The sequence below is a fragment of the Macaca nemestrina genome, unplaced genomic scaffold, assembly GCF_043159975.1.
Source record: "Macaca nemestrina isolate mMacNem1 unplaced genomic scaffold, mMacNem.hap1 Scaffold_54, whole genome shotgun sequence".
NCBI lineage: Eukaryota > Metazoa > Chordata > Mammalia > Primates > Cercopithecidae > Macaca > Macaca nemestrina.
The window spans coordinates 294,065-310,423 of NW_027257714.1; the positions used below are offsets into that span (position 1 = coordinate 294,065).

At 46.4% G+C, this 16,359-nt stretch overlaps 1 protein-coding gene and 1 long non-coding RNA gene across 14 annotated transcripts in view; one reads left to right on the forward strand and one right to left on the reverse strand.

The window, feature by feature from the left end:
- The window catches only part of LOC139361507 (uncharacterized), a 161,329-nt gene that overhangs the window by 19,143 nt on the left and 125,827 nt on the right, over positions 1-16,359 (reverse strand). The gene's annotated exons all lie outside the window — the stretch shown is intronic.
- The window catches only part of LOC139361506 (disco-interacting protein 2 homolog C-like), a 61,332-nt gene that overhangs the window by 18,946 nt on the left and 26,027 nt on the right, over positions 1-16,359 (forward strand). Inside the window, exons 4-6 of one of the 13 annotated variants that reach the window (XR_011619060.1) lie at positions 6,924-7,075; positions 8,418-8,476; positions 9,688-13,482. The exons of 6 other annotated variants lie outside the window; for them this stretch is intronic. Coding sequence is in view for 5 of the 7 variants with exons in the window: in XM_071090092.1 (XP_070946193.1) it covers positions 6,924-7,027 (104 nt within the window). In the remaining 2 variants the exon portion in view is untranslated. Of the gene's footprint in view, positions 1-2,120; positions 7,127-8,417; positions 8,477-9,687; positions 13,483-16,359 lie in introns of those variants that run through there. 6 more of the 13 variants (XR_011619061.1, XM_071090095.1, XM_071090096.1 and 3 more) reach the window with 6 other exon arrangements.

The following is a 16,359-nucleotide window of genomic DNA, read 5'->3' on the forward strand; positions in this document are numbered from 1 at the left end:
GTTCCTCAAATCACACCAGAAGTACAAATATTACAAATTATAAAAGCAGTCAGAATCAAGGTTAAGAGATTTCTGGGTGATTCTGGCTAATCAGCAGTATTTGCTGAGGTGTGTGCAGCAGAGCAACATGCCAAGAAGCCCGGGACGGGGAAGAGTTGGGAGGCCAGGCTGTGACTTCAGAGGTGCTGTTGCCTCAGGAAGAGGAGCTAGATGCAGAGAGGATAAATGACCACAGGTGTGACCACCGCCGTCCTTGCCGCGGTACGGGGGCCTTTGTATGGGGCCCTTTGTGAGCTGAGTTATGAACCAGATGAAGGCTGTGCAGGCGTGTGAGAATCCAGGCCAGACTCGACGGGTGGAGGCTTGGCAGAGGTGAGGGGCCAGACAGCCTCGCTAAATGTGCAGTGGCTCACTGCAGACAGTGCCCATCAGTCGCCGGACAGACCGGCTTGAACTTCAGCCCCCATGGCAGCTGCCTTTACCTGTCTGCCTCCACCTTCTGAGGCCTATAGGCGTCGCAAATGTGTGGTTTTTAAACAGATTTGGATGAGTTGTTTTCTGCACAACACACTTTGACAGACGGAGGCTGGTTCTCCACAGTGGCCCCAGGGACTTGGCAGGGACTGGTGGGACAGAGCCTCAGAGCACAGCACCAGCTCCCTGGGAGAAGACGGTGCCCGTGGGACGGAAGAAAGAAGAGGCACACAGTGCTGAGGCGTGAACTCTAGTTTGCTCTTAGACATGACACACATGCCTTCTGGAAGTTTGCATGAAGCACTGCTAAAGCCACCAGTGCGGATAGGTCCTTAGATCAGGAGACCCAGAACACAGTTGTATTTGAAATCCTTCACATGCTGCAGTCTCTTCAAAGAGGACTACAAGTCATCTCTAATAACGTTGTAAAATTAATTTTTTATTAAATGCCATGGCTTTTTTTTTTTTTTTTTTTTTGTGGGGTAGGGCCGGTGTGTGACAGTAAAACAACAGACGCAGTGACACAGCTGGTGGGTGTTGGCTCTGGGCCCCAGTTGGGCAGTTGTATGAAAAGAAACCGAAAAGTCTCTACAGTGGTATGAACCGAAACACCTGGATTATGTGTTTTCATGTATTTGACATAAATGTGCACATTTGTACGCTAAACGCACATTTTTCTATATGTAATAAAATTCACACCTTTAAATAGTTAACATATATTTTATTTTAGGACCTCCCCCACGATGTGAGGACTAATAGCCACCCCCTCTCCCCCCCGAATATTAAGAGCCACATCGCAGGGCGGTGAGGCACCCCTCGCGAGGTGGGGACTAATCGCCACCCCCTCTCCCCCTCTGGCTATTAGGAGTCACCTCGCAGGGGGGTGAGGCACCCCCACAAGGTGGGGACTAATAGCCACCCCTTCTCCTCCCGCTGGCTATTAGGGGCCATGGTGGACTCACAGCCTGTTTATGATATTGTGAGTAATATCATCTCCCTCTCTGGAAATTATGAACTCTTTCACAGATGGGTGTATACCCTCAGTGTGTACACCGTCAGAGGGTGTACACCCGTCTGTATTGGGAGTAATATCCTCTTCCTCCCTGAATGTTAAGAAGAATATCCCAGGACTGTTTGTACTCCCTGCATTATTGGGTGTCATATCTTCCTCTCCCACGTGGAAATTAGAAACAATATCACTGGGGGCATGTACACCTTCTGTAATATTTAAAGTAATATCATCCCCTTCCCTCCAGGATCATGGGAACAATATCCCTGGGGAGTGTACACTTTCTGCCATATATGTCATAATATCATCCCTCCCGCCTTGAAACATTATGAAGGACCATCTCACACGGGGTGTACAACCCTTGGTGCGATATTGGGAATGCAATTATTCTCTTTTCCCCCGGCATATTTGGAAAAATATCAGAGTGAGTGTACCCCTCCTGCCATATGAGGATTACTATCCTCTTCTTCCTTTCTGGATATTAGAAAGAATATCACACGTGGGTTTGCACTTTCTTCGATATCTGGAGTCATGTCATCCTCTCTTGTTTTGAATGGCAAGAACAGTGCCTTGGGGGGGATGTACACACCCTGTCATATTGGGAGTAATATTGCACTCTCCCCTCCTTGATAATTAGGAACAACATCCCATGCTCTCTGTCCCTGGATATTAAGAACAACATCACAGGTAGGTGTACACCCCCTGCGGTATTAGGAGTAATATGATTAATTATTAAACATCCATGATCGATATTAACAATTATCAATGATACTATTAATAGGATACTGTTATGGATAATTATTTTAAATATATGATTATGCATGCTTAAAATAATTGCTAATATTGTTATTTTATTACCAGCATCACTTAATATTGATTTAAGTAACAATTGCTGATATCATTATTTTATTAGTAGTGATATTACTACTGATTATTAATGCTAATCGTTAACATTTTTAACTATTTTACTATCTTTATTGTGATTATTAATGTCGATGATTACTCTTAATTTTTCTTATATTTATTAATATTAATAATTAATAGACTTGTTCCTGATATCCAGCGGGGAGGGGATGATATCACTCCCAATATCGAAGAAAGTGTACACCCCACTATGATGTTATTCCTAACAGCCAGGGGGTAGAGGATGACATTATTGAAACTATGGCAGTGGGTGTACCTCCCTTCGGTCGTCTTGTTCCTTATATCCTGGGTGGGAGAGGATGATACAACTCCCAATATCGAAGGGGGCGTAGACCTCCCCCGTGATATTGTCCCTAACATCCAAAGGTGGAGAGGATGATATTTCTTCTGATTTTACAGGGGGTGTACACCACCCCTATGATATGGTTCCTAATATCCAGGGGGCGAGAGGATGATATTAGTCTCCATATTGCAGGAGGTGTACACTCCCTAGTGATATTGTTCCTAGTATCCAGGGAGGGAGAGGACGATATCACTCCCAGTATCGCAGGGGGTGTACACCTCCTTGTGATATGGTTCCCTATATCCTGGGAGGGAGACGATGATACTAGTGGCAAAATCGCAGAGGGTGTACACACCCACTGTGATATTGTTCCAAATATCCAGAGGGAGAGAAAATGATATGACTCCCAATATCACAGGGGGTGTACATCCTCCTGTGATATTGTTTCTTATATTCAGGGGGAGAGGATGATATTACTCCCAATATCGCAGAGGTTGTACACACCTCCTGCGATATTGTTCCTAATATCCCGAAGGGGAGAGCATATTACTCTCAATATGGCAGTGGGTGGTACACCTCCATTGTAATATTGTTCTTAATATCCATGATGGGAGAGGATATGACTCCCAATATCGCAAGAAATGTACGGCCGCCTGTGATAGAGTTCCTAACATCTAGGTGGGGAGAGGATGATATTACTGCCCATATCGCAAGAGTTGTAAAACCCCTTCGATATTTTGCATACAGTCCTGAGGGGAGAGGATATTATTCCCGATAGCGGAGAAGGTATACACCCCCCTGTGACACTATGCTTAATATCCGCATTGGGAGACGATGACGTTACACCCAATATCACAGGGGATGTACACCCACCCTGGGATATTGTTCCTTATATTGAGAGGGGGAGAAGATGCTATTGCTCCCAGTGACGCAGGGGCTGTGGCTGTACACCCCTCCTGTGATATTGTTCTTAATATCCTAGGGAAGAGAGGATGGTACTACACCCAATATCTCATGGGCTGTACGGTGTCCGCTCAGAGATGTGTGGGGCTCTCTTACACAAGTAACTCCTTCTCTAACTTTAGCCACATGCTGGTCATCCAGGGGCCTCCTAAAATCCAGGAGTATAAAAACCAGTGGAATTTCTGAGAACCAAAGATGGCGCATGGCTCTGGTTGGGCTGCCACAGGCAGTTTTGTGAAAAGACAGAGATGTATTTCTCATAGTCCTGGAGTCTGGAGGTCCAAGGTCAAGGTGGGTTCAGGACTGGCTCCTCCTAAGGCATCTCTCCTTGACTGTCAGATGGCATCTTCTCTTGTGTCCTCGTGCGGTTGTCCCTCAATAGATGTCTGTGTCCTGATCTCTTCTTACAAGGGCATCAGTTCTAATGACTTCGTTACCTTAATCACCTCTTTAAAAGGCCTATCTCCACATACAGACACATTCTGAGGTCCTTGGTTAGGACTACAACCTGGGAATATTGGGGTATGCAATTAAACCTGAAGCAGATGGGGTCTTATAACCTGTGTCACCCAAGCTCATGCCAGAGCCCCATGAGGAAGCCCCAGGTCCCCCCTTTGATATGGTTTAGCTGTGTCCCCACCAAAATCCCGTCTTAAATTCTCATGTGTTGTGGGAGGATGGAAGTGATAATTTGACAGCAGAGAAGACAGTTGCTGCCAGGGAGGGGAGAGGGGACTCCAGACCTCCGAAGGTTGGAGGGTCCCAGGCCCTGGGCAGAGCAGGCAGCCCCACCCCTGTGACACCCCTGAGGATGGCTCAGGAGTCGGAAAAGGTGGAATCATATGTAGAGGCTGGTTGGGGAGATAGGAAGTTGTTGAATGAGTTTTTAAATGTTTCCATCAAAATTCTTACTGCACCCTTGGTGTTGGTGGGGACCAGTGGCTTCTCCATGTGCCTGGCTTCTTCCTGGCTCTGACTCTGGGAGCCTGGCCTGGCCTAGGGCTGCTGGTTGGATTCATTGCTGGCAGCAGGTAGAAGGTGGAGGAGGGAGAGGAGCTGTCCTCAGTCCTCTCTTACTCATGCCTGTCCACGTTAGCAGCCCCTCCCCAGGCATCCCTTGCCCATAATCTGGGGAGTGCTATTCTCACTTCCCTTGGGCCCTGCCCACCGATCTCCAAAGAATCCCGTCAGTGACTCCTTTTAATCACCTCTTTGCCTGTGACAAAGTCTTCTGGGACCTCCTGACTGATACAAGGGGAAGCCTGGCTATCTGTGCAACTTGTAAAAGTGAAGTGAGTCATTCACACTGGCATGTATCTACAAGTCACACAGCTTTGCAACTGGAGTGACTTTAAGCTCATCTAACCAAACCTTCCATGACAGATGAGGACACCCAGAATCATAGGATAGAAGTGACTTGCTCCCATCTGGGTCCGCCACGCTGAGACTCAAGCGCAGAGTCTAGCAAAGCACACTTCGTCCTCCCTTAGAAGGAAGATCCTACCCGCACGGCTTACCTCCAGCTACCCTAGGTCCCCCCACTCTCCCTTAGAGGGAAGTTCCTGCCAGCATGGCTCACCTCTACCTACTCTAGGTCTCCCCCACCCTCCCTTAGAAGGAAGGTCCTGCCAGTATGGCTCACCTCCACGTACCCTAGGTCTCCCCACCCTCCCTTAGAAGGAAGGTCCTGCCAGCATGGCTCACCTCCACCTACTCTGGGTTTCTCCCAACCTCCCTTAGAAGGAAGGTCTTAGAAGGCAGCACGGTTCACCCTCTCCTAACCTAGGTCTCCCCCACCCTCAGAGGGGAGTCTTTGGGTCAGTCACAAGACTACTCCGGACATCTGTAAGAACAAATGGTTTCCAGCACAGTCCTTTCCTGGGGTCTGCATTTTCCCTCTGGGATGCTTGGAAGTTGAAGGGGTCAGGCAATTCAAGTTCTCCCTGGTATCTCAGGGGCCACTGACACACAGGAAAATGTGCTGCTCTGCTCGCTGTTTGACTTTGATGGATGCAAATTTGTTCTAAATGAGCCTGACATTCATTAGCATGTAAACATATGTTACTGGTGGCGGCTCGCAGGGCCACATGCTGATGGATTTTATGGGCTGCCCCCGCCGGACATCACCAGGCTGCCTGGGTCTGTGCTGCTTCTGGCTGGGTCTGTGCTGCTTCTGGCTAAGGCTCCAGATGTTTTGGTGCACTGTGAAGTAGACATTTTCGCTACAGGGTTATGTTTTTTTCCAAAAAAGAAACACAGACAAATCTGTGAAAAGAACTTGAGTTTATGCGCCGATCTACTGGAAGGAGACTCTTAGAATGTCAGCTGCTCAGTGTCTGCTTTGACTCCCGGGCAGTTCTCTCTGTCCTGTGGCTCAGATTCTATGGGGCTGAATTATACATTTGATTCCAGTTCTGCTCAATATTTCCCCACAAGTAGTGCTGTGGATGCGACTGATGCCTTTAGAGATATCTGCAGCAGGAACAGTGCAGAGAATACAACACGCCATGCTAAAATATTTTGAGCTGAAAGCAATTAAGAAGCGCTCTGGCCTTCCCTCTAGTTTCTGAAAAGCACACAACATAATCATATTATACAAAGACAAAAGTGCCCTTTCTCCCCTCTCTGCCAGAAAGGACGCAGCTCAATCTCTGTAGACAACTTCAGACCCTTATTCAGGAAACAGCACCAGAGGAATTTACACAAAAATCTATCATTTATTGGCCTTCCCACAATTTGTTGCCCCCAATGACCCAAAGTCCTTTTACTTTGTCTTGGCACTTCTAGAAACATTTATTATCCTTGTTGAAGATGTTATATAAAAGAAAGGTCTGAGCTGTCTCTTTGAGATTCCCTCATTCCCTGTGTATCTCCCATGTGTATATGAAATATACATGCTAATAAACCTCCGCTTGCTTTTTTGGGGGTTCATCTGTCTTTTGTTATAGGAACCCCAACCAATGAAGCTAAGATGGGTGGAAGAAAAGATTACATTTTTCTCCCCTGTAGTAGCATTATTCTAGCAATAGCATTATTATTATTTTTTTTTTGGTAGATTTCTGTTGAATACACACACACACACACACACACACACACACACACACACACACACAGAGCAATGTAAAAAGAAAGAAGTGTGGGGAGTTCTGATGAAATTTTAGGTCCCAGAGATACCTAAATATGTTGAGAAGTTGTCTTTAAACATTGATTTTTTTCCCACATTTATTCTCATATTTTTGATATTTTTTTCTTCTGAGATACCATTTCTAGATTGTTTTCTCTACATTTCCTTGCAAGTCCGAGAGAGTATGCTGGTTAGTAGTGTGTCCAATGCACTACCTCTGTCCTTGTCAGTAAAGAAATGTAGAAATTGAGAGGGATGTGAGAGTCACGCTACACAGAGATGGAAACACAGATAGGAGGTAAGTAAAAACACGTGAAAACCCAGCATTTCTGGAACTCTCACCTACTCCTGTGCCGATATTCATCCTTCAGCTCTGCCTCCGTTCTTCCTTTCTTTTCTCATGCTATGGGGTCTGCTTTGGAGACGTTATCTACTTTCATTCTTCCAAAGTCAAGCTTCTAGCTTTGGTTGGAACTGCAGACCCATTTACTCATTCAGCAAATACTTTCTAAGCACATGGATAGTCACTGAGAATACCGTGGTTCACCAACATGACCGTGGCCCCTGCTCTCACGAACCTGCAGCCTGATGGGGAGAATGGGCACTAATAAGACAATCACTCTAATGGGTTTCTGATGAAGAATTCAGGAAAGCACACCAAAGAAAGGGAAGCGGGGTTCTCTAAATTTATGCTGTAAAAGAATCTGGCGTATCTTGGGATGAGAGGTAGAAAACCGATGCATTCTGGAAGGTATGATCCCCTTGCAGTCTGGAGAGAAGTAGAGGTTGATTGTTGAGGGCGGTGGAGTGTAGGGACACCACGGTCTAAACAGAGATGGGGGTGCTGCAGAATGCCTCTTGCAGCAGGAAACAGGCACGTGCAAGGAAGTAAGCACGGGAGAAAGTGGCACAAGACAAGAATGAAGGAAGGCAGGCAGGGGCTGGGAGATGATGGTAGATGCTTTATTCTCTTAATAACAGCAACAGGATGCTGTTGAAAGCACTTGAGGGAGGTGGGGAAGTGGGTATGACATGTTTTGTGTTTGTAAAATTATCACATTGTCTTACCAAACTATACTCCCTATTTTTTAAATTTTACTTTAAGTTCTTGGATACATGTGCAGGTCTATTACATAGGTATACATGTGCCATGGTGGTTTGCTGCCCCTGTCAACCCATCATCTAGGTTTTAAGCCCTGCATGCATGAGGTATTTGTCCTAATGCTCTCCCTCCTCTTGCCTCCAACCCCCAACAGGCCCCCGTGTGTGTCGTTCCCCTCCCCGTGTCCATGTGATCTCATTGTTCAACTCCCACTTATGAGTGAGAGCATGTGGTGTTTGGTTTTCTGTTCCTCTTTTAGTTTAGTTTGCTGAGAATGATGGCTTCCAGCTTCATCCATGTCCCTGCAAAGGACAGGAACCCATTCTTTTTTATGGTTGCATAGTATTCCGTGGTATATACGTGCCACATTTTGTGTATCCAGTGTATCATTGATGGGCACGAGATATCCTCTTAACATGTGATCCAGCTATTGCACTGTTCAGTATTTATCCAAAGGAGTTGAAAACTTGTGTTCACAGAAAAACCTGCACACGGACATTTATAGAAGCTTTAATCATAATTGCTAATTTTATTGCAGCTTTATTCATAATTGCTCAAACTTGGAGGCAACGAAGAAACCAAAATGTTCTTCACTAGGTGAGTGGATAAATAACCTGTGATATATCCAAACAATGGCATATTCTTCAGCACTGAAAGGAAGTGAGCTGTCAAGCCATGAAAAGACACTTAGGAACTTTAAACATGCACGGCTACACAAAAGAGACCCATCAGAAAAGACTAAAGGACATTCAGAAAAAGGCCAGACTATGGAGTGAAACTATCCGTGGTTCCCAGGTGTTGGGAAGAGGGAGAGATGATGAGGTGGAACATGGAAATTTTTAGGATTTTAGTGCAACTGCTCTGTACGATGCTATCATGGTGGATACATGTCATGACACCTTTGTTCAAACCCATAGAACCAGCACCAAGACGGAGCCCTCATGTAAACTGTGGACTCTGGGTGACAATATGTCAACGTCGGTTCTTCAATTGTTACAAACGCTCCCTCTGGGCAGGAGAGTTTTTAGTGGGGGAGGCTGTGCACGTGGGGGAAGGGAAGGCATATAGAAGGACTCTCTGCACCTTTCCCTCAATTTTTCTGTGAAGGTGAAACTGCCTAAAAGATAGTGTATTTTTTAAAAATAAAGGAAAAAAAGGAAACAAAAAGTCCTCACGAAAATCAAATGAGAAAATGATCACACTGGGTGCTTCAGGTCAAAATGGAAGAACAGGGGCTGTATTTACCATCCCACCTGATGACTTTTTCCTCACTGCTTTTCAGCATTTTTTTGGAGTCTAGTCAGTGCAATAAGGCAAGTTAAAATATATAAAATGCACCCTTATTAGAAAAGATTTAAAACTATCTGGATCTGCAGGTGACGTGATCACCTGTGTGGAAAATCTCCTGAAATCACAAAAAGCCACTAAAACTAATAATAATAAATTACTTACTAATAAGTGAGTTTGGAAAGCTTGCAAGATACAAGCTAAACACATAAGCAATATCTCTTTGTACACTGGCAAAGAAATAATTGGAAATGGAAATTTACAAAGCAATATTATAGCACATCAAAACATGAAATACCTCAGACTAAATCTGACAAAAGATGTGTAAGATCTATACACTGAAAAGCAGGCAGTGATGTTGAAATAAATTAAAGAACTAAATAAATGAAGTGATATATTGTGTCCATGGATCAGCAGGCTCAATATTGTTAAGATGTCAGTTCTGCGCTTGTGGATCAGAGGTTTAATGCAATTCCAATCAAAATCACAGCATGATTTTTATTTTTATTTTTATTTTTCAGTAGAAATGAACTAGCGGATTCCAAAATGTGTCTGGAAATTTAAAGAACCCAACAGAGCTAAGACAACTTGGAATAAAACGGTGGAGGACTTACCTGAACTACCAAGATAGTGTGGTATTGGTATAATAAGAGAAAACTGGGTTAATGAAACCTCCTAGAGGGTCTAGTAATAATCTCACAAACATGTTACATATACGTAGTAGATTTTTGAATAAAGGTTCAAAGACATCAAATTAGAGAAAGGACGATAATGATAGAAGGATTAAATACCGTAGGCCAAAAAGAGAAAAAAGAGCTCCTGTTAAATATCTTCACATTGTTGTCACTCATGCAATTCAATTCACATTTTGTGTGTCTAAAAGTTGAGCAGACTTCTTCATTCTCTTTCCCCAATTCACTCCACAGAGATGCTGATGTCTTTCAGTGGAACTTGGAAGTTTGCTCTTCTTCTTAAAATGACTCTCTTAGATACTGTTTATGCAAGAAGTTGTGGGACTGTAACTTACAAATACTGTTCTAAACCTTGGAATCACACGTTCCCCTTTTTCTCTACTTATCGTTTCTAGTAAGTTTCCCATTTCCTCTTTCTCCTTCATATTTACACTGCATTCCTTTTAGTTCAGGCTTTTGTTACCCCACTTGATCTCTTGATGTGGTCACCTGAATGCCCTTCGTGTCCCAGCCTCCTGGAATCCTTCCTTCATGACCCTGCAGAACTGCCCTCCAGACCCGCAGGTGTGACCCGGAATCAAGGATCTCAAAGCCGAGTGGGATCTGAGAGGCTATCTAGACCAATCCTCCATTACAGACGTAAACCTTTTGATGACTTCACTTCAGAGCCCAAAATATTTGCACTGCAGGCAGAATCACCTAAATCACTTAATGTGATGTTCAGTCTTCCCGTGGTATCTTCCTCTCTGCATCTCCCTACTTTCGGTCAGCCATTTCTCACTCATGACACCGAACCCTTCATTCACATCACATTATTGTTCTTCTCCACACACACACACACACACACTTGTTTTCTGCCTGGGTTTTTTGTTATATTATTCCCTCTGCTGGAACTACCATTTTCCAAGATCTGACTACAGAATTTTAACGTATTCCTCAGAATGACTCACATATCACATATTCGACCAAATGGCTGCAGATTCTGTCACCTCCTCTCTTGTCCTATGGCAACATGGAGACTCTTCTTCTCTTAGCCAATAGGATTTATCATGGTCCTTCTTTATCTTAACAATAGTTTAGCAGGACTGAGAACTGGGAAGTAGATTTTTCTCCCAGGGGTGAGCACTGTCTTAGTTTAGCAGATCTCCCTGGGTCTCCACTCTGGTTGTAGAAAAGCAGCCCATAGGGCATGGTGGGGAGGAGAAGAAGGGGAATTAAGCTGTGGTGCATGAAGATGGACAGTTGTGACCCGTACTCCGGGGTTGGGAGTTGAGGCCACTAGGAAGGAGAAGCTGTAAGGATGAAGACGAGGCATAAAAAGTGATGCAGGCCGGGTACGGTGACTCATGCCTGTAATCCCAACACTTTGGGAAGCCAACGTGGATGGATCACGAGGTCAAGAGTTCAAGACCAGTCTGACCAATATTGTGAAACCCTGTCTCTACCAAAAATACAAAAATTAGCTCGGTGTGGTGGCACATACCTGTAGTCCAGCTACGCGGGAGGCTGAGGCAGGAGAATCACTTGAACCCAGGAGATGGAGGTTGCAGTGAGCCAAGATCATGACACTGCACTCCAGCCTGAGTGACAGAGCGAGACTCCATCTCAGAGAAAAGAAGTGATGCATAGTAACAAGACTGCCCGAGGAGAAAAGGAAATCAGCAACCTTCTCCAGGGTGGGATAGCTGAAGACCCTTTAAGAACAAAGGTGTCTACTTTCCTTCTTAGGATGCTCTATCGTGATTTAATGAACCCCTCACAATCTACTGTATTCAGTATTTGGCATGAGTCAATTTAGGGGAATTCTAGAAAACATAGCTGGCTGTTATCAGGTTAATGTAGATTGGGAGGAAGGGAAAAACCCCAGGAGCCACGTAGGAAGGACAATACGTGAAAACAGAAGAAACTTGGAGTCAGTTCACCCTTCAAACAAAATCCAGTTTCCAGAAGACATTGTGAGGGCTGCTGGGTCTTCCTCACCTGCAGATGGGGGATTCCAGATACTTATACTTGAATCTCACAGGATGGGGTGATCACCACCTGCTCTCAAATGGGATGAGTTACAATATCTTCTATCGGGAGGCAGTAAATAAGAGGTTAGGTACACGTCTGTAGTCATCACAATTCTGTCAAGATTGCTATTTTTACTTCCATGTCATAGATGGAGAGCATGATGCTTGTGGAAATGATTTGCTCAGGGTCTCACCATCAAAAGTGGCAGAGGAAAGATTCCAACATGTTTTAAAAGCTGCAAACTGAGCCGACTCCCATCCATGCTGTCATACCGACTGAGATTTCAATCCTCCTGAAGGCAGGAAACTTATTCCATTTGCTTTTATACTCTCCATAACACTAATGAGCAAGTTTTGCTCAAAGTAACACGGAATATTTTGCTGACTCAAGGGGTAAGAGAAGAGACTTAAATGACACCATCACAAGTCAACATTCAAGGAACAGAGACATTTAGCATTAGCTGTCTCAGTCAAATCAACAAACATGCACATTTATCCTTTACATGGGAGTAAGACAGCAAACACAATTGAAAAAATGAGCCAAGTGTAAAAAAAATGTGTCACAAAGGGATGGATTTAGACAGGAGAGCAGTGAAGTAGGTTATAAAATGGTCAGCATAATCCATTTTAATGAATTATTAGCTGAAACATGCAAAGCATTTAGGATTTCTGGGAGAAGTGTACAAACACACCAAATGTTTGTCCGACATTTTCTTCACTGCTTCTGTCTTTCCACAGGGCTAGAGATGATGTTGACCAACGGCCTTGGGAGGAGAGGTTGCAGCTGAGCCCACACCCTCTCAAACTCCTTCAGACTGTTTCTGTTTTTGTAGACTACTTTACCATTAACAACAAATCCTAAGATTTAATCAGTACAGCAGTCATTGGCCAGAGTTCAAATTTCTGATTTGAAGGAATCTGCACTCTGCCTGCCAGGATCGACTATTAATGGCTTCGTCCAGAGAGGAGCTATGTCTTTGCTCACTACAGAACAGTATTGAGGCTTCGAAAGGGGTATTTTGCTGGTCACCTCCTGGTCATCCTTCTGCTCACCAAGAGCAGATACTGTTCTCAGCCCCTTACATTTACAAGGTCGTTTAATTCTCACATAGCCCTTTCAGATAGATGCGACTATTACCCCCCTTTTACAGAGGAGGAAACCGAGAGGCAGAGGACATAGGTGAATTGTCCCAGATCACAGAGCTGGCTATGGAGCTGGGACTTGCACCCGGCCAGCCTGGCTCCAGAGTTCACTGCCCTCCTCCTGTACAGCACGTGTGACCTGCAGTAATCACCGCCCAAACAGGCAGGCACTGCGGATAGCCAAGCACACCTCTTCCGACTTCAGCACGGAGGAAGGTTCGTTTTCATTCTGGTGTTCAGCTCAGTTAGGACTGTTTTTATCACAAGGACGCACAACCCAGAAAGCTCAGTCACGTGCCGTTGCCTTCTACGGTCATGGTTTTCTACTTTTTGGCCCCATTTTCCTGAGGACTTGGCCTGCTGGGACGTGAATGATGCGTTACTACTGTAGAGACAGAGGTTCAGGTCTAGTGGCACAAACAGCGACAGACCCCATGAAAATGCGGGCGCGGCCCCTCCATCCCAACAGCCTGGATGTGCTCCATTCTGCTCCCATCACACACGTCCCCACCCAGCCACGCCCCTTCTCCTTTTCCCTACTGGATTCATCAAATCAAACCTCACTGTCCTTGGCAAATGTACAATTAATTTACTTACTGCCCAGAACAAAAGCGCACTTCCAGTTAACATGACACCCCTGCTGTAATAGAACAGCCTTAATTCAGACATGATGCAGGAGGGCCGTCCTGGAATCGGCAGCTGTTTTCTGGGGAAAGCCTCTGTCCCACCTGAGTCCCACCTGAGCCCGACACTTGTGCCACACTATCCCCATGGTGTCTGAAAGCTCCATGAAGACAGGGTCACTCTGACCCCTTCACACCCACAACGCCAAAGAGGAGCAGGTGTTCAGGAAAAGTCTCCTGCTAGTGCTGAAGACAGGAATACTTCCTCGTGGTGCCCAGAATGTCAGGAGAAAACAAAGCACCATGTGGACACCTTCCAGGTGAATTTTGGAACGACTGTACCGCATGCCAGTCATCCTTTTACAGAACAAAACCAATACCGGAAAACATGTGTCGCCCGCAGAGAGATGGTCCGTTTGACGGCTTACAAACACACCTACGTTACACTGAATTTGCCTCAAGCCACCGTCTCTGTGCTAATGTAAAAAGTCTCCATAATTAACTACTAGCCTTTTTCATCTGGTGCTTTTTAACAAGCAAGACAGTCCTGTAACACTCAGGCATTGTTGAAAACGTCAAATGGAAGCCTAGAAACCTCTTCCGTGCAGCTTCACTGCAAAGTATTTTGACGTGAGCCAAATCGTGCTATTCCTACATCTCCACAGGAAACTCAAGGCTTCATCAAGGAAATGCAGCATGATTTCTGCTAGGCACAGAAATTGTTGGGGGGGGGGGCATGAGGTTGAGGGAACATTACATAGAAACCAACCCCGATAATCACCTGCATGAGAGCCACACTGGCCGGCAAGCCCCGGTCGGCTCAGTCTCCGCACAATCACAGGCGTGAGTCCTGGAGGGCAGACACCTGGCACTGCTGACCACCCCAAGGTCGTGGCCTCTGCCCCTTCTCTGCTGCCCATCAGTTCCAAGCTTCTGGCAACACCGCCTGCTGCCCCCACTGCCTCATCGACTCTTCGTGAAAAGCAAATGTTGCCAGGATAGCTTATGAGTACATTTGCCAGGAAAGCAGCTCCGATTGACGCTGAAACCCCCTTCTCACACCCCTGGCAGCTCCCTTGCCCCCGATGTGCACATGCTTGCAGCTCTGACCTTGCTCAGTGTCCACACAGGCTCTGTCCCCTGGAGAGCCAAAGGCAGACTCAATGTTGAGTCAGAAATACACAAAGAGGGTGACGATTACGAACTGCCTGCCCCCCAAAACACAGGTTGAAATCCTCACCCTCAATGTGATGCTGTCAGGAGGTCTTTGGGAGGTGATGAGTTCCTCAGGCTGGAGACCCTTAAATGGGATTTGTGCCTCACAAAGGGGTCCAGCAAATCCCTCACCCTCCCATTGTATCAGGGCCAGAGAGAAGGTATGTGCCAACCAGGAAGGAGCCCACACCAGAACCCACCCAATAGCACCCTGATCCTGCCTTCCAGCCTCTAGAACTGTGAGAAACAAATTCCTGTTGTTCATAAGCCACTCAGTCAATGGTGTTTCGTTACAGCAGCCTGAGCTGCCTGAGATGACGATGCTCACCGTCCTAAAGAAAAGGCTACTCCCCTCTCCCAGAAAGAGGGGTTTAATTAAAATCCCTGTCTCTCCTCGCGGCCACCACAGATCTCACTTCCCCACCCCAAAAGCCAGCAGTTGCTAGGATTAAAGGAAAATGAGGATTGTTTTAGACCAGCCCCTCCATATCGGTCTGAAGCCTGTAACTTTGCCCACTTCCACGGTGGCCGTGTCACTGCATTGCCCATGTCAGCTCTGTGTCTGCACCGGGTCCCAGGCTCTGCACAGACTCCTCTAGCTGGCCATCCAGCACAGCCATTTCCCCTTCTGCATTGCAGGCTGTCCTTTGATATCGAACTCCCACCTTTCTGCAACCCAAGGCCTTCCGATCCAGACATTCGGGGTAAGCTCAGCCATGTACTGGAGTCGTTGACTCAGGTAACCCAGGCCCAAGACGTTGGCACCAACCGTCTACTGGCTGTGGGATCTGCATAGCTACTAGCTGCCCCAGCCACACCAGGGCCCGGGAGGGGAGGCAGAGGAACCTGTGAAGCTGCCAACAGCCCTATGGGAACAGGGGCCCCTGGAAGGAGGAGGATGCTATGGCAGGAAATTCAGAGACAGAAACAAAGAGCCGCAGGGCTGGACAGGTCATGGCCAAAGCCTACACTGCTGAATTTTCCAGGTTTCTGAACTCAATCGCTGACCCACACAGCACATGTTTCCTGAGTGCTGACCCCACGTGGCATTGGATACGGCAATAAAGCAGGACTCCCACCTCCCCCTTCCCCAACACATACACAGGGCCTCCGTCCTGGCGGGAAATCAGGCCTGGGCGCCCAGCTGGCACAGCGAGCCTGGGAAGGGGGCCGTTTCAGACGGACAGTGGGTGCAGCCTTGCCAAAGCCCAGCAGTCACCTGCACTGCCACAGCCAGGCTGAGTCCAGATCAGCCGCACAGAAACCTGACCCGCTCAAGGGCACGGCTAAGCTCATCAGGGACAGACACCGTCTCCTGCTCATCTCCAACACTTTCTCTGCATGTCTAGTTACACACGGACGACGCAGTCTCAGAAGCACATCAGGCCTCCCCCTGCTCCTCTCTGTGGTACCACTGATGGGGAGGGGCCGGTATGGCCGCGAGGTCGCATACCCACAGCCATACCACGCAGGCCTTCGACGATTATTTCTGCCAAAGAACCCTGCTG